Raw genomic sequence first — 27,989 nt, 5'->3', positions numbered from 1 at the left:
TTGTGCTGGTCATGAGCAGTTTGCTACTGGATTGAGCAAAGGATGTGTTCACATGGTGAAATTTGACTGTGGCTCACTGCATTTGTGCGACAATTGGAAAGAAAGAATGACATGGAGCATACACACATAGAAAACATAGACACAAACCTTGGTTCAGTTACTTAACCAGCTGTCAGCACAGTGCATACTACTCCACACAGAACTTTGATAATACTGCTCAAGTCATTTTGACTTTGCTGAGCTAGCTAACACAAAAACATATCCATATGTTTTTGTTATGTGGCTTCACAAAAATCCAGTAACCAAGATTACAATTAATAGTTATAAAACAGCGAGTACCATATTCATATAAATGGACAATGTTGGTACAACATTAAAAAATATGGACTGACCTAGTTGGCCTTGGAAAGAAAAACAAACTCATAGTTCAAATTCCCCATTCCTCCTTGGTAGTACAGGTCTAGTACTCGGAATATTCCAGTAAATACAAGGAAAAATTTGACTTCCAAACTTGGTACAGTTGGATGCACTATTGCCACTAGTATTACTACTTGGACCAGTATGATACAGCTAGAGCTATAGTGACCAGTTCTCTCATTGCAAACTGTTTACAATGCGCAATACTAATAACCCATATTAACCCTGTTAGCACTCTGGGAAACATAACTGATGCAGAATTCACGAGTACCTCCATCTAAACTGCGGCTCAACATGCTCCTCTTGCTGATACATCGTGGGAAATGCGGTGCTGGTCTGGATATCTGAGCACTGGCTCTGCGACTCTGAATCTGAGTCCGACCGCTGTAACGAAACTTTGAACCCAGAGTCAGGAACTTCTTAGGAGTTTCTTCTGGTGATAATAGCCTGAGAGAGGAGAGACACACAGGGAAGAGAATAAGATGGAGATGAGCAAGGGGAGATGAGATGAGGAGAATTTGAAAAACAAGCACACAGACAGGGTGGAGGGCAGACCAGAGAGAAGTAAGGAGACAAAAGATGGCTGTCACAAAACTGATCGCATGATTTCTGAAACAAACCACACGTTGTGACATGATCTTGACTGACCTGAAAAAGGAGTGATGTTCCACACACACCTTCCAGAGTCTCTTAGCAGCTCTATGGTTGAACAGCTTAAAACCAATGGTGGACTCAAACTGCTCGAACTGAAGACGGGGAGAGACAGATTATTTATCAACATCTTAGCTTTAAAATAAACCCATCAGTAGGTGTCACTCTCGCACATCCTATACCAATATCACTAAACTAAATTCAGACACATTTTGAATGTGATGTCTGAATAAGGTGGGGTGTTTCTGGTTTACAAGCCTCTACAACATTCTTGCAGGTCTGGAGCAGTAACTCTGGACGGGGAGACTGGAGGCGGGGTTCCTCTTTTCAGGAAAGAGGCCCAGAGAATGTGTTCCAAATTTCAGGGGATCATACGTCTTAGTCTCCCTGGAATAATCTGTGCCAGGGTCTCAAGGAGGAGTGTCCGTCCATCAGTTGTAGTGATTAAGAGCAATGGGTGTGGACCAGCTCTTGACCTTACTCAAGTGTGCACGGGAGTTCAGCAGTGGCTGATGGACTCTGCCAGAGCTGCTCTTTGTCAAAGATTCTCTTTGTAATTTTTATGGAAAGAATTTCTGTGTCCAGCCAAGCAGCAGAGGATGGTCTTAACCATGGTCTGTGGTCTAGTCTTCATATGATGAACTTCAATTAGCAGTGAAGTGGTGTGTATCTGAATATAAACCACACTGGTGAGAAACATCCAAGATTAAGGCCCTGGTCCTCAGATAGAAAACGGTTCCACGCCCACTCTGGGTTTGGAGTGAGTGGAAGAGTTTTATCATTTTCAGCTCTTTTTTTTGTGAGGTGGGAAGAGTGGAGGGCGGTATTGACAGACAGAAGGATCTGCAGTAATGTGAACACTCTAATCTGCTGTTGTGGTGTGTGACCTGGCGTCCACATATGTGGACATCACATTTTGGGTTATTTAGACCAAAATACTCAATTTTGCTCTGCAAGGGCCTGATATCCTTTTACGAGGACATTATACTGCTACTGTTCTATCAAAATTTTAAACGAATATCCTCATATGTGGCTCTTATTTTTCTTAAAAACAAAAATAAGGTAAAAAAAAAAAAGCTGGTAATTCTTTGTTTTTGCATTCATCGGGCCTCAATATGCCCAAATATCAAAGAGAAATTAAAAATGCATGCTGTGGAAAAGTTCAGGTCTTAGGAGGTTAAATCAAAACTTTTGATTTACTGGTTGATCTACGTTCCAGTGTTCACCTATGGTGACAAACCAATAAGCTGATACAAGCAATGTAAACAAGTTTTCTTTGAAGTGTGTCTGTGCTTAGCAATAGGATGAGCAGCTCAGCCACACTTGTTTATTTGTAACCAGGTTAAAAGTGACTCCCACATTGCGCACTGTGCAAACAGTTTCACTCAGGATTTAGAGTCCACTGTAATACAGACACAGCACTAGAGAAGTTTATGAATGACCTAATTCTTTTTAAGCAGGAATACGCAGCATGTTTATTTTGCCACTCCCTGAATTTTTTCAATCTTTGAAAATTATGTTTTTTGCTCATTAATAATAATAATAAGTTTTATTTGAAAGCGCCTTTCAAAACACTCAAATTAAGTAACATTACAGAAACATTACGCTGCTGAAGTATAGCATAAGGGTCAGTGTAACATAGATATATCAACATAGATGTATCATAATACTCTGTTTAACAGTGAGTGAAATAAAGCCACCTTGTGGCCAGTCATCAATGTGTGTTCTTACCTCTCCTGGTCGGATCTTGATGTAGAAGTTGTTTCTTTTGTACGAAATCTTCAGGATCTTTGGCCACGAGAACCTGTTGATCCTCAGTCTATCTCTGTAGACCAGCAGACCACTATTGCACACACCCAGCATAATGGCCACACCCTCTGAGTCCTGCACAAATACACAAAAACACCCAAACTAACACAGAACTCTCCAGTCATGTTTATCATTGTAGATGGCTCCTAAAACCAAGAAAGGGTTTTAAAATATTTTCGGGCACTTAAATTGGGATTGAAATAACACTTTTGGGAGAAATGAATCGTGCTTATTTGGGAAGCTATTTGAAGCAGTAGCTAAACATCTTTCTAAGTCAATTCCAGCAGTCTGTATTACATGAAGATGCAGCATCACCAGTTTGATTTAAAAAAAAAAAAAAAAACAAAGCTTAGAAAATTTGCTTATTTGGTTTTTTCAATGTTTTTAGAGGTTCTTATGAAGCCGCTGTTATTTTCCTTTTCGGTGCAGGTCTGAATCTGAGTTGAGCTGTTGAAATCTGCGGTTCTCAGTTTCTGTTGAAACTATATCGCTCAAAACTTCTTTAGACTGCAGTTCTATCTGGACACATGAGAGATTTAAACTGTGATTACAGCTCTGAGAGAATCAGAATATCAAGTGTTACATTAGACAAGCAGCCTCAGTTTTCTCAGTTGCGTCTTTTAATCAGCACTACTTGATGCTTAAAATGGGAGCATGGGGGTGGATTTAAGGCTTACTGTGAAGTCAGGAGCTGTTTATGAATAACTAACTCTACACAAAAACAGTAACATCCAGATGGAAATGTTTGGATTAACACACACATACACATTTAAAATACAACCACATATAAACACGCCTACACACAGGAAAGAGTCTTACCTCTGACTTAGCTGAAGACAGGCAAACAAAGCCGCTTCCTATCATCTACTCCATTCAGACAGACAGACAGATGACAAACAAATAAAAAAACAAACAAACCAAAAAACCGAGCAACAACAGAACAGCTGGTCTAAAGTTATACCAGTTTTATACCATTACAACACCATTGTACATAAAAACATTAAAGGGTAATGCTACTGTCCCTGCAAGCGCTAACCATCAGTGTTTAGCTTACTGTCATTCAGTGCAAGCAAGTTTCTTCATCTTTGTGGTGCTCTTTGTTTAAATGAAGCTGCTCACTGATCACATGTACATGCGCCACTTATAGCATGTTTCCATCAAACAGGATATCTTAGACAGGTGCACCTATCTCCTACGGAGCATAATAACACCACGGCAGCAAAGATTTAAGTAATGACTTCAATGATATTTAACAACTGGAAAAATACAACAGCGCGGGAGTGACGACTTTGTCTCTTACAGCCCGCAAAATTCAGATTTTGTGAAGCACGTCATTTCATTTTACACGTTATAAATTTACAAAAGAGAATTCACAGACGTTGCAGCCTTGCTGGAGAAAAAAGTGGTTCTCTCTGTTTGTCAAATGGTTAATAACTGAATACAGCAAAAAGGTCAAATGAATTATCAGCATGTGCATGGACTTCTGTGCAAATTCACATCCAGTCTGCAACACGATTTTATTAACAACCAGTCACACAATTTCTTACTTAACTTACCAAACAACGTACTAAGCCTAAAGGCCCTTCCACAATTCAATTCAATTCAATTCAATTTTATTTATATAGCGCCAAATCACAACAAGAGTCGCCTCAAGTAGAGTTACTGGGAGAGTTTTCTTAAGTTTTTTTTAGAAATGTATAGACTAAAACTCTCTGAGAAGATTCTTTGAATGTTTGTGTACACAGATACATTTGAGCCATAGACCTTGGCCAGTATGTCCAGTCATTTTGCAGTTTTTTGCCTCATCTTCATATTTGAATCCACTAATTCTCCACCCTCAGCTTCAGAAGTGTGCTCTTGTTCAGATGCTCTGCCTTTACTTCTATGCAATATTAGGCAGTGTCAGTGTTTAGCAGTCATTGGCTACTAAATTTTTATTTATTTTCCTATAAGTGTTTGCAACATATGAGATCCTTGCTATCGTTCTCCATTATATCAAAGAAACATGTAAAAAATAAAATAAAATAATGTAAATGGTAAAGTGGTAAAGTCAAGGGGAAAAAAGGCCTGTTGTTCTTGCATCAAGATTGGCTGGACACCCATTGAGTGGAATAGGTCCCAGCCTCTCTGCAATCCTGAAATAGATAAGCAACTATGAAAATGGATTGATGTATGAATGACTCAGGAGAACTAAGTAAGTTGAGATGGATTCAATCATCCAAGATAAGTGCACATGCTCGTGTCTTATAATAAATCCTGGAAACCATGATCAACAATTCTGTGATTGCAGGATTTGAGCTTTGCCTCAGCAAAGCACAAACTCCGTGGGAAATAGGATGAATCATGGTAAAGGTGGCATAAAAAAACAAAGGCAAAAACGAGAAAATTGGGGTGACAAAAAGTAACAATAAGATGAAAACATAGTCATTATATAATTGGAATTAATTACATTTAATGGCATTTTCCTCTATAGCACAACAAGTATAAACTGCTGAAAGAAAGGGAATGTCATAAGTTTTTTTTTTTTTTTCTGGTAACATGGTGAGGATATTACAGCTCAAGCACCTGGTTTTTTTTTTTGTTTTCATATGAAGTTGGCTTGTGTTTTTCCTTTACACATACAAAGTGATGAAAAATCTGCACAGGCCGACAGTTGTTCTGCCTGGAGCAAGGCCTGTTGTCCCAAAGGAGCTATGGAGGAGACAAAAGCTGGAGCTAAATGGAGAGCTAAGAGGAGCATATGTCATCATGGGGATTGTACACTCACATTTCCTGCACTGTGGTGTGACCTTTTTTTTTTTTAACAGAGAGTTAATCTGAAGAAATGTGGAGGGATGGCACTAGCAGATAAACGTGGTATAATTCCAGACAAGTGCGGCAAAGTGATTACTCTGTGGCCTGAATATTGAACTGCTAGCTGTAGGATGCAGCCATATTACTTGCTGTGGGAATTTTCTCCTGTCATTGCTCTGGCTGTTTGAATTCAGTTTGAATCAATATACTGGTTAGATTCCTCCATCAACTGGACATAGAGGTCATCTCCAAAATCCTCCAAAACTGTAGCTGCACTAAATGGTAACACACACGCGCACACACACGGCAAAATGACACAAAATGCAGAGAATGACATCCATTCTTCAAAAATGTCATTCTGTGATGTGTGTTTCATACACAGTGAATCAGTGGAAAACAGCCTTGATGGAAAAACCATTACTGTCAACAAATATGCACACACATGCATACAAACACACTCACATGTAATTGACTCTTGACAGGAACTGGGCCATCCATATTGATCAGATTGTTGGGTCCAGAAACCAAAACACACTGTGTGCTTTCATATGTTCATTCAAGGACGAACACAGTCTGAGCACATTTAATAATCGTGGGGTCAGGATAAAGAAGACGAACAGTGCTTCAATCTAGTCGAATCTGACAACTGACATCAGTTAAAATTAACGGTCGAAGCCTCTGGATCCTAGCTTGGCTACCAGTAGTTAAATCTGTCATTTTCTTTCACATATACATGTTTTGTTCAGTGAAATCAATAAGTGCTTTGCACCTGACCTGGGAATCAGCTGATTCTACACTGCTTAGGAACATTAAATAACCACTTTGAAAACATATCAAATCTCAATATAAAAAATAAAGCATGCTGGTTGTCAGTTACTGATAAGGCCTGGGTAATGTGTTGGGAATGAAAGGATCAGCCTGCAGAGGCCTGAATTCAAAGACACCAGGAAAATCAAATTCTGTCACATAAGCTCAGGATGAACCAGCTCTCATCTGTGAAAAGCTAATACCAGCGGTGGCCCTGCCAGTTCTGGTATTCTGTGGGAAATGCCAGTCCTCGTGACAGCCTCACCCTTTAAGAAAATGCTTTCTAAAGACCTGAACGAATCATGAATTGCTGTATCACTACAACATCTATTAAGAATATAATGTTGACACCTGTGTATTTATGAACTGCTGGAGTCGTTCCATTTCATTTGTAAATGCTTCATAATGCATAGCTAGTCCTTGTCACACTAAATAACTGGTAGCTGCCTGAATTATCTATGACTTGCAATATTGCTAAGTATTTAAAATGCCTCAATTTTATCTGTGTGCAGGTGGAAACATGCAGGTTTGGTATAGATTACCGATCACTATTGTGATGATTTAGGGTAGAAACTAAGTTGTTGCTATTTTTTAAATAACAGGGCTTACTGTCAACAGTGTCTTTACCTTTGCATGATGGAGGTCGACTCCATACATGGAAAGTTTCTTTACATTTTCCAGGAAATGCATCTCTGCTTCAGCTGGAGTCATTCCTCTAAAAACACAGTCATACACTTAAAAAATTTTGCTGCTCTGAATATTGACACCGTTTAGAAAAAAATATGTGCGGTGAACAACCTGTAGGTTTTGTGCAGCTCTGTGATCTTCTCTTCCATTTCTTTAGTTTGATTCGGAGCAAAGCACAATTCACTGATGTAGTCTGCACCACAGTCATCTGAAATATGTAAACAGACGCACGAGCGGTCAGAGTGAGAGAGAAATGTGGACAGAGAGGTCACAGTAGTATAATAGGGCAGAGTGAGTACCGGGATCATAGTCTCCAAGCTCTGATTGGACTGTGTAGGAGCCGAGGATGGTGTGAGTTGCAAACGAACAAGGAAGACGACCAGAAACTATATCCTGTCTGAGCTGGAGACACAGGAAGTACCTGAAGGCAGAAAAAATTATCAGCGTCATCATACATGGAAACAAGTGAGACATGCACTATAAAGCTTTGATTGACAGGTGTGTGAGCCTACCTGGTGATGTCCTCAGACAGCTGTGCAGGATCAGGAGGGTAAAACTTCACATTAAAAGAGAAGTTCCAGGGAACACCTGTGAGACACACAGCGATGAGTTGTATAACACACAGGGTTAACCTGCCCAACTTGCTGTGGGACCATACTGACCTCTGACCTGCTTCTTCATCTCCTTTCCTGGATCCAACCAGTTCTGCAATGAAAAGGTCAGAGGTTAGAAAGACAGGTGGAAGACAGTAAACAGATGGACGGGTGGACAGGTACCTTGTTATTGTCAGCATCTCTGAAGGACAAAGCGAAGTAGTCTCTCTCTAGCAGGTTTATGTGTTCACAAACCTTCTCAAACAGCTGCAGACCTCGAGCTCGTTTCTAAGCACAGACAGAAATAGGTCAGTGATTTTACTGTTTGTCATTTTGGGCTCTCTCCCTCCTGATTGTTATTTCTGTTGTGATTTATATCTTTTATCGGTACTCCATCTGTCTTCACTCTTTCCTCATCTCCATGCCCCTTTACACGAACAAGCCATCTCACCTCCACGGTGCAGGTGAACATGGAGCCATCTAGCAGGGTCACTCTGGCCTGCATTGTTCTAAAGCTCAGTGGGTTTCTAGCAGGAGAGCGAGCAATCCAGCTGCTTGACGACAGGTTACTGGATGAGTCCTCTGCCAAGGAGCCCTGAGCTTGGGACACCCCACCCTTCTCACCCTAAGGAAGCAGGAAGTGATGTCACAGCAGTATTGATCTCATGATGTTTACTGATCCTTCTATCCTTTGTGTTTTTACCTGTTTCGGTGTGGAGTGGTTGGCAGCTTCAGGGAAAGACTCCGCCTCTGTGGGCTGGGCTTCACCTAGCTCTGTCGTCATGGTGAGTCACCTGCCATATATTAATAACATGGTTACCATAGAGTTTTGTGGTGTTAAAGCACGAGAAAACACTGTCTGAATGTCACATAAACGCTGGGTTCAGATATAGTAGTAATAAACATTATAATGTGGTTGAAAGGAGTAGAAAAGGACCAAATAACTGCTGGCTCAATTTTTTTTTTTAAAAAGGTAAATGATAAGCTGTGTATGTGACACACTGCATTTAGCAGTATTTTCACACTTTAACAATAAAGCATCGGTCACTGCCGGTCAAAACGTCACAAGTTCAAATATTGGTGATGTAGGATAACCAGTCAGTGTTTTCACCAAAGATATTTTATTTACAGTCACAAGAGAAACAAGTAAACCTGATTCAAACACAAAGTTTGAATTTGATTGAATAATACCCGATTATTCTGTCTCATCAAACTGAACAGCCTGACCCCCATCCAGCTGTCAGGTGATGGTTTGCCATGGCAACATGAGGGAGCGGAGGGAGGGATTAAGGCTAAAATACAAGCTGATGTAATGTGGTTTGGAGTCTGACAGACAATGGCGATGATGTTGTTGTTTTTTTTTTATTCATTGCTTTTATCACATCCATAGAGTCCATAAAATTACTGTGTTAACTGGCTTGCACAGAGTGCATGAAACTGTGTCCTAAATCAATATTCAAACTTAATAATAACTTGAACCAAACTAAACCAGAATTAGTTCAGACTGGATTGAGGTTATTACTGAACTGTTCAGGGTCAAGTTGTTCTTCAGTACGATAACAGAAATTACACACATCATGTTTCCTGTAGGTACTCTGTATTCTGCACTGGGAGCGCACAAATACACTCCAGGCACCGCTCAAGCTCCTGCCCTTTTGGCCTCTTATTTCATAAGCGCCTTTTTTGTGACACAGATTTTTTTTAGTTTCTATTTCAATGTTTTGATATTAAATTTGGCTCATGGAATCAGTTTCTAAACAAAATGTCTGTTTTTGCATCTTGTGAAGTCCTTGTGGATCCTCTTCACTATATCACACAAATGTAGAAAATAATATTTGAATGTAATTACATGAAAAACTAACTTTGTTCCATGGTCAAAACATTTGGCCCCCGATGATGTGCAAATACTTGGACGTTAGAAATGTTGTGATCAGTGGCACAAGCAAGGTGCAAGAATACATCAAAGTGTGTGCAATTCCATCAGAAATGAACGGCAGCATGTATTAAAACGTGAGTATTAATTAAATACAATGATAAACATTTCTGAAGCTAGACAGAAATGCATCAGTTTGTGCAATGATGCACCAACTACTTTGGATCATTTGTGAATATTACCACACATGCATAAGGACAGTCTGAACATTGAGTGAGTATATAAAGCTAGCTCCAAGTACTCGTCATTTAATATGTTCACATATTCGCTTTCTGCTGTTTATCTGGGAAGCAGCTCCCAAATGACCAAGCTCCTCACGTTACCTCTAATCCTGAGCCCAGGCACTCTTTCAGCCCTTCTCATTATTTCGATTACTACACAGAGCTTGTTGAGAGTAAGAATGTAAATCAACGGGTAAATTGACAGTCTCACTTTTGTACCTAGCTTGCTCTTCACCACAACAAACAGATACAGAGTCTGCACCACTGCGCGTCAGTCTTCTGTCATCTGCCACTCAAATCTCCCCACACTCGTAGCCAAACTTCTCTACCCTTTTCCAACTGAGAAACCTTGCCAAAGACTTCTCCCTAATAATCACCCAAGTCACTTCTAATTTAGATGCAAATGACCCAAGTGCAAGCTGGAGGTTATTGCTTGATGAAGCCAACAAAACCACATCATTGGCAAAAAAACAGAGATGAGATCCTGAGGCCACTAAACCAGACCTTTGAAAAACTCAGGACGAAATCTCATCCAACCACAGGCACTGCCACTAAGGAGTTGTTTAACTACCTCAGGGATCTTTGGGAGGCTGTGGATTAGATGATAGTGAGTCATCTACTAGTTGGAAGGTCAGTAAATTGATTTGAGTTGACTCGATTCGAGTTGTGCTAAATGACAAAGACTCATTCGGTCTAATGAAAACATGTTGGAAATCTGTCTGCATTTACAAATTACATAGCAGTTGTTTCCAAACCTTCAACAGTCTCTCTGAGAGTGAGTGCAGTCTGTCAGTCAGGCTGCAGCTGAGAGGTTGCCTCCTATCGCCTTACAATCAGAGGTGCTTGTTAGTTTTGCATTAGTTATGCAAAACATTGCCCACAACAATGACATAAGCCCAAACATGTCTGAGACCAAGAGCAGCAGGTCTCAAGGTAAAAAGGTCATGTTAGTAATGTTTTTCATACAAAGCTTTTCTGCACTTTTCTCTATACTTCGTCTACATAAGAGAGCACCTTAAGGTTCAGTATTGTGCCCAAGGGTACTTTGGCATGGAGACTGAAGCAACCAGCGATCAGGGTCAGTACATGACAGCCACCCACCAAAAAAAAGGGGTTGGTCTAAAAATACTATGCAAGAACAAGGTAACATGGTGGGAAAGGTGGTTTTAAAGTAACCGTTTAAAAAGAAAATAAACCTAGATGCAACATCTCAGGTAGAAAATATTCTTCAGTTTCTGAAGAGTTAAGTTACTTTATGTATTGTTAATGTGTTAAAATAGTTATGGTACATTTTTACTTAAATTTTCCAGCACCTGGGATATTTTAGTGCTTACATTTGACCTGCGCTTTATTGCACCTGCATCCTGACAAATTTACTCATCGAGTTAGGTAGTCTGTCATCAGTGAACTTATTGGAAAAGACAGAAAATGCCCTTCTTTTTGTTTGCACTGATCCTGCTGCCTGCACTCACTGATAAGACATGTTTCAGTTTTTCTTTTTCTATATTATCAAAAATATCATTACATCAAATTTACCTGAATATCATGATAAAACTTTACAGCCATAACTAAGTAACATTAGTTAATAAATAAAATAGTTTCTGAAGCTAATGAGCAAGGCTCATTCCCCATGACACATTAGAAAAACTAAACAGTCTCGAGTATAATGATTTACTTTATAATGCATACCTGCACACCTTATCTAAATTGCAGAGTTGGGGGTGTAGCAGCTATTGTATGGTGACAGCTGTCTTTAATATTGACGTTGGTCCCTGACACAAAGAGAAGAGAATTTTTTTTTAAAAGCACTTCAGTCCAACACAGTCATTAACCATGACCTCGCAAATAAATACATCATTTAGTTTACTGGGTTCATTAGAGGTCACATTTATAGCAGAGCTGTTGCACTAAATTCGAATAGTTTACACAGACCGGTGTACCTAATAAAGTGACAGATTTTCACAATATCAGCTGATTCATCGAATCTGCTGCCAGCATCCACAGACCCACAGACACAGAGCCTAAACCGGGTTTGTTTAATATATCACATTCATTCTGGATCAATTACTGGTGTAATTTCATATAAAAAGATTTTTTATATCCTACGGCGGTTTTTCCGGTGGACGAGACTGTCCCGGCGTGTTTGAGTCTTTGTGGTCCTGCAGCAGGAAACAAACACACACCCTGAGCTGCAGTGTGATGAAGTACTAATGATGCTCCTTCGCGCCGTCTCTCTTATCATCGATAACAAACTGCTCATGGCTTCAGTCACTGATCACTGAACAGTAATCGCTATTCTTTCTCCCGCTCTTAAGTAAATCATCCCGTCATCTTTACCTGTCCTGAGCAGGACGCTTGCCCTCTTCCTCCCGGTAACGGACAGCTTTTTTTCCTGATCACGTCATCTCTCACTACGACACACCGTGTCGCCGTGGCGAACCGCTGACGTCAGGACGCAAGGTGCTTTCAGATGTAATTTGTTTTTTAAATAAAGATGAAAACAGTGTTACGCTGAAGAGTACGGACCCCCAAGAGTGCCAAAATAAAATAACTAAATACACCATTAGCCCTTTATTTTCCAAGATTCATACAATCCTAATATCATCCATTTTAACCATTTTAATTTTCTATATAACCCGAAATGGTAAATAAAAGGTTAAGAAATTGGTTAAACGTGTTGTTAATTAATTAAAATTGAAAATGAATAACTAATTGATTAAAAGCATCATTTTTATTTTAAAAAGATGTAAAATTATTTCGCCTTTTAATTCTTATATATGGTCCCCGTGCTGCAGCGCTTCTTGGATTTATTTTTATCTGACAACCTCACCCATCGCTCTGCAGTTGCTCTTCCTTGGGTGTTTCTCAATACCAGCTACAAAGAGTTTGTACTCGCTACTTCCTGCTTGGAAAGTGCACTCAGGAGTGCAGACATCTGATTATAGGGGGACTGTGAGACAGTAGTATACTAGAGGACATCAGCTCAGCTTTACTATGTGCTTTACTAGTTATTTAAAGTTTTCCAAAGCCCCACAAAGCCAAGCTGGCAGCACCCACCAGCCCCCAGTCATTCCCCGGTTGCACCGCTGCCAACACCCAGCACCACATCCGCCCCACCTAGAACCAAGAGACGACACAACAGATGCAAATATGGAGCCCCCGCATAGCTGCCACAGCACCTACCCAACCACAGTAAGCTAACCCTCATGGAGACACCAGGAGGCACACCAGGCCAGCCCCCACCCCCAACACCCACAGAGGTCCAACCCCCAGAAGGACTGGGAAGTGAACAGCAAGAGTAAAAGAGTTAGAGACGCAGGGGGCCGACGGCACAGTTCCACCTGATTGTGTGGAGGGATTGGTGAGTTGCATTATCATGGCAGTTGGGGTAGAGGAGAGCAGGCAGTCAATACACATTATTGCCAGTCAGACAGTCAGATGGTAGGGTCTGTGCTGCAGTGACAGTTCAAATAATTTCATGATGGACTGAAGCACAGGAAGCATGAAACAATTCAAATAGCGTAACAATCAAATATGCCTTAAAATAAGTTGATCGTTGAATAAGTTAATGCTAAACTTAAAAATTGTGTTTTTAATAAAATGTTATTTATTTATTTCTACTGTAATTGCAATTAACACAACAACACATTTAATTAACTATTTGATTATGCTTTTGCATGTTGCATTTAAACAGGAGGAGTTATATAAAATTTATAATTAATAACCTATGTGATGAATGATTTAACAACGCCATGTGTTCTGTGCATAGACTGTAAATAAAAGACTCTGTAAAATTCAGTCCCTGAAACCTGCATTCTTTCCCGTCTCATCGCAAAATGTATGGTTGTATAGAACTTGATGAGAAAACAATGCAAATGCTGGTCTATTTATTACTATTGATTTTTAAAATAAACATTTTATTTATACAAAGCTTGGCTCTGCAAGATGTTTGCATGAATTCAAATGTGCATGTACTACTCTATATCTGTCCAAATCTTAATTCAATAAAATCTGAATATGTAAAATAATCTATAAATTAAAACGAGATAATAGGTTAGAATAGTTTTTAAAAAATAAATAATACTCATGCGTGTAACAGCCAGGTCTGTCTGCACAGCTGCCATGGTGTGTGTGTGTGTGTGTGTTTACTTACCAATACAGTTGAAACAGGAGGTGATCCATCCAGAAAAAAGAAAAGGAAAAAAAAATTATATTATTGAGTATTTATCAGTGAAACATCATATCATAGTTACGTGCAAACTTTAAAGTAAATTCAGAAAAAAACAAATGTAATGTGTCGCAAAACCATTCCTCTGAAACCACACTGCTGAATTCCAAGACAGAATAAAAACGCATAAATAATACGCTGCTTCAGTTCAGCACCATCCTGAAACAATGTGTAAATGAGACAATTTGATATATGGTAAAAAAAAAAATCACTAGTTACTCAGTTATGCATCAAAGAGGTGTGTAAAAACCTTGTCATGACACGATTTAACATAATTGTCCAAAACACAGTGAGAAAGTTATGAATATAATCAACTAGGGTAGACTAATATATTCATGTATTTACATAGTCACCTACCCATTATAATGGCAATCAGTCATTCGTCCCACCAGAACACACAAATCTCATTTCATATTATGAGTACAGCTACAAAGATGAACTGTACAGATCTAAATGTCATGAACGTCTGTTGAGTCAATGCACTGATTCAACAGCAGAATGTTTCCTGGTTGAGCTGCTGTTGGGGACAGGAGAATTACTATCAATATGAAATTCTCCTACATATGTCAATGCAAACATTTTTCAGTCTCATTACATTTTTCATTCTTCGTACAAGAGAATGGTTTACTCAACCTTCCCTCGTACTGCTCTATCTTACCTGTGCTTACAGTCTCTCTTCTGAATCATGCTCAACTCTTGCTGAACATTTCAATGTTTCTGTCATTCCTTGAAAGTCTCCTAAACGATTCTGCTCATACTAATCCAGTTTGTTTAGCTCCTCAATGACACTGGATACTTCGTTTAGCCAAACTGGATTCCGTCTTCCTAGGTGACCATCTGCTTTTTGGTTTGATTCCTGGCTGCTCTAGTCTACATGGCAAATATCCTTGGGCAAGATACTAACCCCAAGTTGCTCACTGACACATCCATCAGAGTGTGAATGTTAGATAGAGAGCACTTAAGCATGAAAAAAGGTGCTGGTGTGAACGTGTGAATGGGGCATGTTGCATAAAGCACTTTGAGTGCTCAGGAAGAGTAGAAAAGCACTATATAAGAGCCAATCCGTTTACACCTTGGACTAACACAGCAGATGGTTAGAAAGAACATAAGTGGTGCCTTTCAACAACCACTGTCTGCCATCTACAATGCAGTCTTGAGATCTCTTACCAGACACCTCAACTCCCCTTTGGACTTTGTCAGGTGAAATTCAGTAGGTGACAGGTGACGGGTTGGGTAAGGTCTCATAGCAGTTTCACCCAAAACCTCAGGTTGTAATGGCCCACAACCTTTTTTAAATACCTGGAACTTTCTGCCTTTTGGATGAGAGAAACAAGTTATAAAAACCTTAAAGAAGTCCAGCTGTCTTTGTCCAGCTCTTAAGACTATCACCCTCCCTTAGTTATGCTGCAATAGGTGTGGGTTCCTGGAGGATTCCCATGATGCATTGAGTGTTTCTTCTTCAATCACCTGTCTCACTCACTATGTGTTAATAGACCTCTCTGCATTGAATCATGCTTGTTATGATTGTGATTTGGCCCTGTATAAATAAAATTGAATTGAACTGAATTGAATCATGATCTGGATGACTGAGAACTTCAACAGAAATATGTGAATTCATAAACTGTTTTGGAAAAAAGATTGGAAGTAAAGCAGGTGAAAATTTCAAATAGGAGAGTCTGTAATTGACGTATTCATTTACTCCTAGCAAATTTTTGTCCTAGAAACACCAAACAGGATTTTTATTATCAGAAGTTTTGAGGGTTCTGCTCATTGTGTTAGCTGTTCCTAGACAGAGACCATGGATGTTGAGCCACTCTCCTAGTTTTGTATCAACAAGGAGATTTCCATGGAGTTACTAACCCAAAACCTGGCATATCTCTGCATGGTGTGTCCTTAAAGCTTTGAGGAAACTAAAAATGGAAAATGATTCCCTTGGGAAAAGGCTGAAGTTTGCCAAATTTCACTAGAACTGGATTGAAAATCATAACTGTGCTCATTGCTGTTGTAAGAGTATGTGACCTGTTGAAATTGTGTCTACTGTAACCCAAAGTTGAGGCTCTGTCATGGTTTGAAGATGCACTTAACTCTCTGAGGTCTAAGCCATCGTTGGTAGTAACCGTTACGCTACAGAACCCCCTCCTACCAGCACATCACCCCTGTTCTTCAGGAACTTCACTGGCTCCCTGTGAAATTCCGGATAATTTTCAAACTTCTTCTGCTCACCTTCAAGGCCCTTCATAACCTCGCTCCTTCTTACCTTTCTGACCTGTTAACCACCACTTGTTCTGCCCGTTCACTTCGTTCTTCTTCTTCTGTCCAGCTTACTGTACCTTCCTTCCGCCTCACCACCATGGGAAGCAGAGCTTTCAGCTGCTCTGCTCCCAGGTTGTGGAATTCTCTGCCCCCTGAAATAAGAAATATTGGTTCTCTCCCCCAGTTTAAATCCCAACTCAAAACTCATCTGTTCAAATCTGCATATTCACTGTGAATACACTGTTTGTTCATTTTATCTTGTGCTTTATTTTATTGTTCTTATTCTGCCATTGTTTTACTAAGTGTTTTATCCTATTGTAAAGTGTCCTTGGGTGACTTGAAAGGCGCTCATAAATAAAATTTATTATTATTATTATTATTACACTAACCCTGTATCTTGGAGAAAAGCACCTGCTCACCTGACTACCACAGGACTCAGAGCCTCTAGTTGTTCTGCCCTGAGACTTTGGAAAGCACTTCCACCACATCTCCGAACTACAAACTCTCTCTACCTTTAATTCATGTCTTAAAACCCATCTATTCAGAATTGCCTTCCCTTCATCATGACTTTGGTCTATTTTTTTACCATGATTAGCTTTTGTAGTTGGTTTTTATTTTGTTGTACTAATGTGAGGTGACCTTGAGCCTCTTTAAAAGTGCCTATGAATAAAATTTATTATTATTATTATTAATAATAATAATAATAATAAAAGCAAAACAGACATTTTTTTCTGTGATTGTCAAGACTTAGGAGAACAATGAAAAAAACATCTACAATTCTGACTGTCTGTGGTTAACGTAAGGTAAGTAAGTCAGTGCTTAAAGAAATAAATATAGCTAAACATTATCACCAAAATGTCAGCTTAAGGCTGACACACACACACACACACACACACACACACACACACACACACACACACACACACACACACACACACACACACACACCTTTAGAATGTCCTATTTTTGTCTTTTTTGTTACACTGCATTTAAAAAACAGGAGGCATTATAGAGCAAATTATAGAGCAAGCTGTGGAATATTTAATCATTTTGCTGAACGCATACTCTTGATATCACGGATGATAGTGGCAAAGAAAAACAGATCACTCATGAAACAGATGACTTCTATGCTTTTGTGGGTTGTATCATACAGTAAATAAGAACAACATGTGTTTTACCTGTGCAGGTAAGTCCTGTTAATGAAGCTGGTGAAGATAAAATTCCTTTAAATGGTTTTTGTAGATTGTTTTCTTCTTTCTCTTGCTCTTTAGAACTGTCTGTTGTTTGGATGGATTATTGGTTTTTACTCTGATACATCAGGCCACGCCCACACAGATTAACCCCCCCTCCCCCTCCTTACAGCTGTCAACCTCAGAATGGGGGGAAAGGCTTACAGCTGTTTTGGATTTACCCATCGTGATGGGCTCCTGTGAGATTGGGGATTTGTTGTGTGTGTGGAATGCATCCTGGGAATAGTAGTTTCCCAGGATAACTGACTTTTTAAAATCACAGAAAAGGTTATTTTCGAACACTGCACAAGAGCTTTTGTCTGTCAAGGGTTATGAAAAGTGTAACAGCATGTACTGTGCAAGCAAACAGAAAGCAAACCAAAGCCAGCAGAAATGCCCCTCAGAGTAGTTTCTTTTATTATGAAGGTGTACTACAAAGCAGGATATTCAGGTAACTTCAGGTTAACTCTGGGTTTTCTGTACTACAAATGTTGATTCATTTCTTGCCTTATCACCATGGTAACTTGTACTACAAACCTAACCTGCTCTGGGAGAGGTCAGGTAAAAGCACACTTATACAGTACTTTTAAATTAATGCTTATCTTCAGACACACACACACACACACACACACGGTTCACTGTTTTTTCTGGAGGTAACTACTAATGGCTACCTAGAACTCAGTCTGTATGGTACACTTTTAACTTCCTTTCTAAAATAAGCCTTTATGCTGACAGTACAGTTACCAATCAGGTGCTGCCGATACCAGCCTTTTCCTTGCCTGGCAGGAGGAAAACAGGAAGACCACGGTTAAACTTTACGGATGTAGTGAAGCAGCACATGCAGAAGGTTAATGTGATGGAAGAAGGTGCAAGTGATAAGGTGAAATAGAGGCAGTTAGACAGAGGCAACTGAAAGTGAACATTTCAAAGCTCTTTCAATGCTGCATAACAACTCCTATCCCCATTAGGTGGCAATGAAGAATACTGGGTACCTATATGTCACGGTGTTAAATATTATTAATGGGCCCACCAAGGAAAATATGATTTTCATAGAATAATAATTGTCACCTACTGCATATTCCCTGTTACCACTAGGTGGCGCCGTAAGTGTTGGGTTTATATGGCTCCAAGAGACTTGTTTGCATGTCTCATAACATTACATGACACCGCACAATATGAGACACACAGATGAAGCATAGTGTCAGAGCTGCTTCTGTAGAACATTTATAGATGGTGCTACAGAGCCAGTTTGCAACACTAATAAATAAGTCCCGTAAAAATTTAAAGCCTATTCACCTTGAAGGTGTGTGCCAAGTCTCATGGTTTTTAAAGCTTTCCAAGCCCCTGAAAAGTACGTTTCTGTTTCACAGTGTGCTGTTGGGTGAAAACTCATAATTTTCACAGCATCAGCAAGGTCTGAGGTGTATTCAGACTGCTTTTGAGGTGGATGCAGTTAACATGGGTGAAGAACTCTAAAACATTTTGGAAAACATAATTTAATCGTACAAACTGTTTCCCAAATTGTCTTTTCCATTGCTGCTGTTCAGCAATCCAGTCGTCCAACTTCAAGGACAAACCTGTTTGACGCGTAGGGGTGGCTGTAGCGCTGGAGGTAGAGCAGGTCACCTACTGATCAGAAGGTTGGTGGTTTGATCCCTGGTTTCTCCAGTCTGCATATCAAGTATCTTTGACATGCAGACATCCAAGTTGGTCTCCAATGCATCCATTGGTGAATGTAGTTAACGAAAGCTCTAAGTATAGAGCAAGTGCTTGTCAGAATGAGTGTGTTTGGGTGAATGTGGCATGTTGTATAGAGTGCTTTGAGTACTCTGGGAGAGTAGATCAGTCCATTTACACTTGAAATGTTAATTTGGACCCAGATTTTAAATCAGATCAACTGTGTAATCTTGTTGTTTTTCATCTGTTTATCAGAGTCTGAGTTGTTGCTGTTGTCAGTTTGAATATTGAAATCACCTGAAATAATACCATCAAATTTTATTGCAATTTTGGAAAGAAATTCAACCATTTCCTCCAGGGAAGAAATGTCTCAGCTCCTGGGAATGATATATACAGCAGGAGAATTCATTGCCAACCTTGGTGATGAATTGTTGTTTTTTTTAAGGCTTAAGACATAAGGGCCTGAATGACGTTGAATTTTAAATCCTTCTTCTCACATACAAAGGTCTCAGTGATTATTCCAATGAAGATATAATAGAAGCATTTTATCCCAATAGAGCATTCTCAAAATGCAGTAATTGTGATACCTAGAGTTTCTAAAAGTAGACTGGAGGAAGATCTTCACTTATCTTGTGATAACCATTTGGGCGCTCGTGGCTCAAGAGTTGGGAGTTTTCCTTGTAATTGGAAGGTTGCCGGTTCGAGCCCCGGCTTGGACAGTCTCGGTTGTTGTGTCCTTAGGCAAGACACTTCACCCGTTGCCACCTACTGGTGGTGGTCAGAGGGCCCGGTGGCGCCAGTGTCCGGCAGCCTCCCGTCTGTCAGTGCGCCCCAGGGTGGCTGTGGCTACAATGTAGCTGCCATCACCAGTGTGTGAATGTGTGCGTGGATGACTGGATATGTAAAGCGCTTTGGGGTCCTTAGGGACTAGTAAAGCGCTATATAAATACAGGCCATTTATCAGGCCCCTCTCTTGTGGAACCAGTTCCCAGTTCTAGGCTGGGAGACTGACACTCTTGATTTTCATGCTTAAGTTTCCTTGTGATAAAGCTTATTGTTAGGGCTGATCCGTGAATGATCCATTTTTTAAGCTTGTTAAGCTATTATATGCTCAGGTTTCTCAGCCTTATTTCATGCAATGAGCAAACATTTTAACTTCACTTCTTTTTTTTCTCTACATTTGAATTTGCGTACCATTCATTTTCTTCATCAGTGTTCCATAGTTTGCATTTTGTCCTTGTTTTCTCTTTGCTCTTCTTTTTTTCACTCCTGTGTATGCCCAGGACAGAAAAAATATTCAGCTTATTTTACATTATTTTACCCAGTATCATGGCAAAACATTGACATGCCGCTCCATTGGGTCCGTTTATATACATGCAGAAGTTGCAGTAAATTGCATTACCAGCAGAGGGGGATATTTTATTTCATGAACATGAAAATAATCAGGAAAGTGTTTAAACAGACATTATTAGAAGATTTACATGTAAATACATATTAGCCACTTAGCTTAACTGTTTCTGGCGATTAAGGACACTTTCTTGCTCACTAGCAACTTCTCGCTTTTAAATATATTATCTCCCCTTGCTGGTACTACAACTTCTACATGCATATCCATTTCACACTTTGCCTCTCCAAACCATGAAAGGAACAAGTTGGACTGACGTGTGTAATCTATGCTTTGCTGTGATATTGGGTTTTGTAGCCAGGGTGTACCTCAAACATACGTTACGTACATCCAACATTGAGCTATACATGTTAGCTCAATGTTAGCCTTAAGCATTGAGGCTTATCTTCTGCCAGATAGATGTTTATCTATTGCTCACCATTAGCCGTCTATTCCACTTCACATTGTGGAGAAATTGGCTGCAGTTGAGGTGGATGTGCAGAAGGGAGATCTTGCATCCAGTCCTCTGTAAATAGAAATTAACTATACTAGAGCTAAATGGCTAAAAAATATGCTTCATATCCAGAACAATATCTTAGTTTTTACAGTTATTTGTCCTTAACAACAAAAATATCCAAACAGAGAAATGAAACAACTTTAGTTGTTTTATTTTGAACTGGCAAACACCAACATGTTGACAGACCAGAGCTGGAAAATCTGGGGCTCGTTGTCTTTGGTTCTACCTGCTGAACAACACGTGACTGGTAATCCCAAGTTTAAAAGAATTAGCAATAAATACATTTAGAATAAGACAAAGATGAAAAAAGGTTTAACATAATGTGCTTTATTTTCAGTGATATTGTGCTTAGATTAAACTTAGGTTAAGCAGGTTAGATTTTCAGTGGAAGACTCCATGAAGCTACAACTTTGTAGTTTAGGATCAGTCAAATCTAAGAAGTCGTGCTTCGTCTCGGCAAGTCAACAACAACTGGAAAAAGTGAGTACATTTCTTTTTAGGTTAACATGTACACTTGATAGAAAGTAATGAACCCAGCTTACAGGTATTCCAGGGTACAAATGATAAACTAATAGAAATAATTAAAGACATTGGGCATCCTCCCAACAATTTAAATTAAGGTTTTGTAGTGAGATTGCTTAATGCTGACTTATCCTGATTCATTTTGATATGCAGTCAAAACTAACTCACAGCAAAGGTCGTAGAAACAAAATGGGAAATCCTCACTACAGTGAGTAACTTATATGAACAACAGGTATGTGTTACCTGTACATTTTATTTTTTACTTCAAGCAATTTTCCATAATACTGACAAAAACTGAAGCTATTTTACAGAAGTGCACTGCATTCACAAAAATAAAAATAATACAGGTCTTCTGGAAATAACATCGAACCTCATACACAAAACACTTACATTCAGCTTGACTTCAGATTCCTCAGGATATCATTACCTGGGCATCCATAATAATAACCAGCATGAAAAGGCTGAGGCACAAAACACTTTGGTGGATACAGTGCTCTTCTGTAGTTATGTGGTCATGTACTAATGCAGAAGACTAAAGTGATGGATGAGTCTGCACTTTTTCATTTGGAACCCAGAATACCGTACATTGAAAGTCATTCCACACATTTTCCAGATGATGGCTAATATCCCCTTATTTGAGAGCTACCACATTAACACAGAAACATTTTGTTGCACATTCTCTGCCGGCAAAAGGTTCCATACAAACTTTTCCAGTGAGAGTTTAGAGAGATGATCAACACAGCTAAACAGCAGGTTCTTGAATATTGTGCTGTTGCTTCTCTGGAAGACTCCTTATTGCTAATTCAGAAACCAACAGAGCCACATTCGCACACCATTTCGACGTCTTCACACAGTCAGTGTTTACACAGTCTTTGAATGTGGCCCTAATGTTTCTCGGTCATATACTGAGTTGTGCTGTCAGTCTCTGAGTCAAGTCCTGATTGGTCTTTCTTCTGCGTCAGACCAGAATATTTCTGTGAGATCATCCTCAACTTCTCCTTGTTAGAGTACTTTCTTTGTGATTTCACTTCCTCTGACATTTGATGCCTACCCTGTGATATCACTTTGTGTGATGATGGGGAACATGAATCGTTGTCTCTGTGTTTTAATTTGCTATAACCTGTGATGTTGATGCTGGTCGACAGGCTGTGCCTCCTGCAGGGCGGCAGTGGTGTGGATGAAAATGAGGAGAGGGACAGGTGGGAGGGGGTGAGGGAGGAAGAGGAGAGGAGGAGCAGGGCCTGGGAGCCTCCCGGTGCTTCCTTGTAGAGGCCGGAGGAGCTGCAAGAAGCTGTTAATGAATCCTGAAGGGGTCTATTTAGGGGGGGACTAGAGTAGCGCTGAGGAGGTGGGGGGCATCCATAACCCTCCTCCCCTGGTTTGTCGTCTCCTATGTCCCTCCTCTGCTGTTCCTCTTCTCCTTTGTCCCCTCTCCAGCCCTGGTTGGTCCTGGCTCGAGCCGAGTGCCTTCTCTGCAGCGCAGGGGGTTTTGGGCGGCGCAGAGGTAAGGTGAAAGAGCTTAGCATATTCTTTGTGGTCCAGCAGGTGGAGGGGTGGGTGGGGCTAAAACTTTGGGGGAGGGAAAGTCTCTGCGAGGAAGAGGGAGGAGGAGCATCTGTTTGTTCCTGGTATATACTGAAGACTGCGTGTCCTCCTCCATCATTGCCCCAACCTTCCCCTGCTCCTTTACTGCTGCCAGGTTGCATGGTTAACAGCCCACCTCCCACCCCACTGTCTCCCACACCTTCTCCTCCCCCCTTTCTGTTTATCAGGGAGTCAGGGTATGCCCTGGGTTTGGCTTCCAGGCTCTTTGATTGGATATAGTTAACAATGCTGTTGGGGGGATTGGCTGAGCAGCAGGAGGAAGTGTTGGGTTTCCGGAGGCTGTGGAGGTCAATAACAGTGGAATAAATGTCCCTCAGGTTTATGACTTTTGTCTTCTTGTCACGGTTTTCATGCAGAACAGCATTGGCACAGATGAAGAGGAAAATGCCAATCCCCATGATGAGTGGGCCAAAGACCTTCAGTCTATCAGAGTACAAATACCTGAAGAGACAATCAGAAAACAGACCAATCCTTAGGAGAGCTACTTAAAAACACCCTGAAGTACTTTTAGGACCATGCTGAGTTTTAGAAATTCCAAATAGACTGCCAAAGCTCACTAGTATCAACTTTAATCTCCACCAGCACAGTCAAGAAGCATTCATACAAGAAGAAATTAGCTATTGATCTAACAAAATGAAATGTTTATGATGAATGAAATAGCCATTGGTGGCATGTGTGCAGTACTGATTACAGTATTGAGCAGGGATGAAAAACCTATCGAGGATGTTAAAGAAATGCATGAACATAACAGCAGACTATACACTATGTGGACATCTGCAGAAAACCCATTCCTTGAAGCTTATAGCACAGTTTTTGTGCTGAGGCAACCTTTATATTGGGGTATATTGGGGCGATCGTGGCTCAAGAGTTGGGAGTTCGCCTTGTAATCGGAAGGTTGCCGGTTCGAGCCCCGGCTTGGACAGTCTCGGTCGTTGTGTCCTTGGGCAAGACACTTCACCCGTTGCCTACTGGTGGTGGTCAGAGGGCCCGGTGGCGCCAGTGTCCGGCAGCCTCGCCTCTGTCAGTGCGCCCCAGGGTGGCTGTGGCTACAATGTAGCTGCCATCACCTGTGTGTGAATGTGTGGATGACTGGATGTGTAAAGTGCTTTGGGGTCCTTAGGGACTAGTAAAGCGCTATATAAATACAGGCCATTTACCATTTATGAACTATGCCCCACAGCACTTGGCACTTGCATTACGTAACTTCATGTGGACTGCCGCTGGGTGCTTGTGGTTCCTGAGCACTTCCACTTTGCAATAATGCCATTGATTGTGGAATATGTTGGAGGAAGGTATTGAAGGAATTTCCCCAACTGGCCTGTTGGAAATGTTTCATCTTCTTACAATACTATGCTTGAATCCAGTGAATTTCAGAAACAATGTCCCCTTTTTTCACAAAGAAGATTGCTGGGTGCTTGATTTTCAATACTTGTGGCATTGGGACTGACAACACCTGAATTTAAAGGTTTGGGGCCACATCTTCTCCATATGCAACCACAATCTGCAAAGCAGTCGTGAGGCAGTGAATTGTTCCATATTTACACAGGGCTTTAGAGTAGGAACTAAACTTCTTTCAAAGCAATTTCAATTTCCTACTAATTTCTAACTGATTGCAGTGACATGGTATGAATGTTACCCTGCTATCTCATCCACAATATGAAGAGATATTTCCCCTGCAAGTCCAGAATTTCCCAAAGGGCCTTTACAGCTGTTCTGGCAGCCTCGGCTAAAGCAGACAGGCTAGTTTGTTTACCTGTCCAGAAAGTCCTGTAGAAAACCTTGTGAAAGATGTCTGGTCGTCCCATTTATGGTTTCTGTCTGGTTAAAACCATCATCGCTTCCTCCATTATCCTGCACGTCATCTGATTGCAGTACACCTTCTCTCATTTCTCGCTGGAAACAGTCAGACAGATGTTCAACTTGACTTAAGATAAGAAACACTTCATGACAAAATGTGAAAAATGACTGCATTACAACAGTCAAAATATGAAAACCACCTTTGCCCAGTAAAATACACACAGTGTCAGTGGTGTAGTGTCTCACTTGGGCATCAGCAGGTGCAGTTGTTGGGGTGTCTGAGGAGACAGAAGCCATGGCGGTGCCCTCCTGTGGCTGAGAGCTGAAGAACAATCCATCACGAGGCCAATAGCCCAGAGCTGCCATGACCACACCCACAACCAGAACCAGAATGCCAAGTGCAGCCACGAGACCCGAGACTGAACACAACTTCAGCTTCCCCTTTACCACCACTACCTCACTCCTCCTAGGGTTTGGGAGGCGGGGACATTGGTTAATTGCGTCATCGTATCACTAACCCCCAGGTGTGTCGAAAAACACACGCAGCCAGGTTACATCACCTCTGAATGCGTGTCTGTTTGTGAGTGTGCATTACCTCTTCTTCTTCTTCTTCTTCTGTGCGTGTGGTTTATGTGGTCTGGATAGCGAGTCCTGTCGGCGTGCGTTGATTCTCAGCAATCCACCTGTTGCGATCATCACCACCCACCAATCAGATGGTGGCCCAGCAGGTTAAGCCCCGCTGACCTCTATCTCAGCTGGACTGTGTCACACCAAGTTCTTGTCAGAGAGACACAGAGTGTCAGATAAAGAGATGTGTTATGATATCACACGCTGCCTGTGTTGTTTGGAGGGACAGACATAAACTAGTTTGATATCAGTTCTGTTCATCTGTGCACAATCGATACTGAAACTCAGCAAACAGTACAAAGTTTGGTATTCTTAAGTGAGTTTTCACCACTAATATTCTCATAGTGACAGACACGTGATGGATATTAAACCCATTTGCCTGTTCAATTTTTTATTTAAGAGTGCAGGAACTACACCTCCCAGCATGCACTACTGCTCCATAGCAGAACCTTTACACTCCTAATTCTGACTCCTACACCCAGCCATACTAATACTGAAGGCAAATACTGGCTGGTACATGTTACTGTCTAATAATGACTGATACAGATCAGTATGAATGATACCTACTGATGAGTGCTATCAAATCAGTACTGTTCAACACCAATCAGTAACAAATCAAAACAATTTGTTCTCAATAAATGAATCTATTGTTGAAGGTAAAAATCATGAACACTGTTCTTTGTAATCACTACTACTGTGACATATGATCACTACTGCAGCAAATCAGTCACCACTTCAAAAATACAAATCAATAATCAATCAGCAAATATAACACTGATACATATGATTTAATATTCTGACTGATCTGATCACACTGCTCAAGCCTTAATGAATCACTGCTTGTTACTAATCAATAACAAAACACACATATACACAAAAGGAGAACTCACACACAGCATAGCCCTACAGTATTGATCACTGGTGTTGAATATCAATTGAGCACTACCTGTCAGTACTGATCAGGGTTGGTTAGTTCACATAAATCAGTCATGAGAGCAAAACCGACACAGATAAGTACTGATCAGAAACACTGTGCAAACACTTAGATACACGTAAAATAAAGCGTAAGGTGTGTTTGTTCTCACAGACACCGCTGCTGTCGGTTCTGTTCTCCTGCGCTTCGTGCTGCTGCAGTCTCTAAATCTCTCCTTGTCTCATCGCCTCCTGCTATCGTCTCTCCGGCTCTTTTCTCTCTCTCCCTCTGCTCCGCCCTCTCTCTGTTTCTGCAGTGATGCTAAGAGTCGTTGAATCTCCTCCCCCAAAGAACGAAAGGCACAGTGAGAGTGAGCGATAGAGCACCAGAGGAACGAGTGTCTCTCGCTCACTCTCTCTCCTGCTGCTGTAATTCAGTCCATAAGTCTTTCATGGCATGAAACCTGATTAAATATCATTACAGCCAATTATAATTGTATAATTTTATACAGTTATTACAATAACAACATATGTTGCTGTGTCTGGATGAATGCATGTGTTTATGTACTTTAAACAAAGATTTTAGCAAATTCTATCAAATCAGTACTTAAATTATTTGTTACAATAAATGATCCTTATGTGCTGATAATATTACACTACTAGAGTCTCATTGCTTCAGCACAAACCATGGTTTGTTTTCTGTTGGGTATTATTTCAGTTTATGGTCATTGGTTCTTGATTAGAATCTGTCTCTGCTTCAGATGTTCTCTGTCAAGAGGAAATAACTTTCTTAAATTATACTACTTTTTAAAAAAGTAAAGGAACACTTTTTTCATCAGTTTTAGCACCTTTGGTGTTTGGCATCAACAGGTGCACTAGAGGGGCAACAAGTTTTCACTAGTTTTGCATTTGGCTAAGGCCAGTGTCACTACTGGTAACATGAGGCGATATGTGGACCCTACAAAGAACAACGAGGTGGAAGTTCATCCAACTCCTCCAGGGTGGCACATCAATACGTGCCATTGCCAGAAGACTTGCTGTGTCTCCTAGCACGCCTGACGCCTTAACGCCCACTCACATCCTGGGCCATTTGACCTCAGTAAATCACATGATAGGGTGGGGCTAGGTTTCACCCGAAGCCTTGGCTGATTGTGACCTACACCCGTTTTCACACTCTCTCTCGTGTGATTAGGTAGAGGATCACTAAGGGGTCCATGACCCTCTTGGGGACACTACCATATTGCTCTTAAAACTGAAGAAGCTTCTCGGATTAGAGGTGAAACGTCTTCAAGGAAACTCAAAGAAGTCCAGATGCTTTTCTTTTCCA

General features: G+C 40.6%; 2 protein-coding genes across 14 annotated transcripts in view; both read right to left on the bottom strand.

Annotated features, from left to right (window-relative positions):
- The window catches only part of LOC113029062 (protein 4.1-like), a 29,132-nt gene extending 14,777 nt beyond the window's left edge, over positions 1-14,355 (bottom strand). For 2 of the 12 annotated variants that reach the window (XM_026179672.1, XM_026179668.1), the window contains exons 1-13: positions 12,249-12,353; positions 8,461-8,551; positions 8,209-8,382; positions 7,941-8,045; positions 7,827-7,869; positions 7,677-7,752; positions 7,464-7,585; positions 7,276-7,372; positions 7,105-7,192; positions 3,697-3,741; positions 2,800-2,952; positions 1,066-1,163; positions 689-864 (exon numbers count right to left, since the gene is read on the bottom strand). In XM_026179672.1, the coding sequence (XP_026035457.1) occupies positions 689-864; positions 1,066-1,163; positions 2,800-2,952; positions 3,697-3,741; positions 7,105-7,192; positions 7,276-7,372; positions 7,464-7,585; positions 7,677-7,752; positions 7,827-7,869; positions 7,941-8,045; positions 8,209-8,382; positions 8,461-8,541 (1,258 nt within the window). In that variant the 5' untranslated portion in view covers positions 8,542-8,551; positions 12,249-12,353. The other 10 variants (XM_026179670.1, XM_026179671.1, XM_026179663.1 and 7 more) reach the window with 9 other exon arrangements.
- A 7,155-nt stretch (positions 14,356-21,510) lies between these two features.
- On the bottom strand, positions 21,511-26,962 carry LOC113029923 (transmembrane protein 200C-like). Of its 2 annotated transcripts, none has more exons than XM_026180944.1 (5): positions 26,836-26,962; positions 25,719-25,900; positions 25,346-25,589; positions 25,080-25,219; positions 21,511-23,767 (listed from the first exon to the last, which is right to left on the bottom strand). In XM_026180944.1, exons 2-5 carry the CDS (start codon positions 25,817-25,819, stop codon positions 22,606-22,608), a joined length of 1,647 nt encoding a protein of 548 aa, XP_026036729.1. In that variant the 5' UTR covers positions 25,820-25,900; positions 26,836-26,962; the 3' UTR covers positions 21,511-22,605. The 2 variants fall into 2 exon arrangements, with proteins under 2 accessions (XP_026036729.1, XP_026036731.1); XM_026180946.1 differs by having other exon boundaries at positions 25,370-25,589.
- Positions 26,963-27,989: the final 1,027 nt, after the last annotated feature.

This window comes from Astatotilapia calliptera, chromosome 9, assembly GCF_900246225.1.
Source record: "Astatotilapia calliptera chromosome 9, fAstCal1.2, whole genome shotgun sequence".
Taxonomy (NCBI): Eukaryota; Metazoa; Chordata; class Actinopteri; order Cichliformes; family Cichlidae; genus Astatotilapia; species Astatotilapia calliptera.
The sequence above is the reverse complement of the archived record's forward strand: the minus strand, read 5'-3'. Positions and strand labels throughout refer to the sequence as shown.

Coding starts and splice junctions, on each gene's coding strand:
- LOC113029923 (XM_026180944.1), bottom strand. CDS start 25,819: ATGATCGCAACAGGTGGATTGCTGAGAATCAACGCACGCCGACAGGAC. Junction 25,590..25,718: donor AAGAAGAAGAAGAAGAAGAG/GTAATGCACACT, acceptor CCCAAACCCTAG/GAGGAGTGAGGTAGTGGTGG. Junction 23,768..25,079: donor CTACAGGACTTTCTGGACAG/GTAAACAAACTA, acceptor TTGTCTCTTCAG/GTATTTGTACTCTGATAGAC.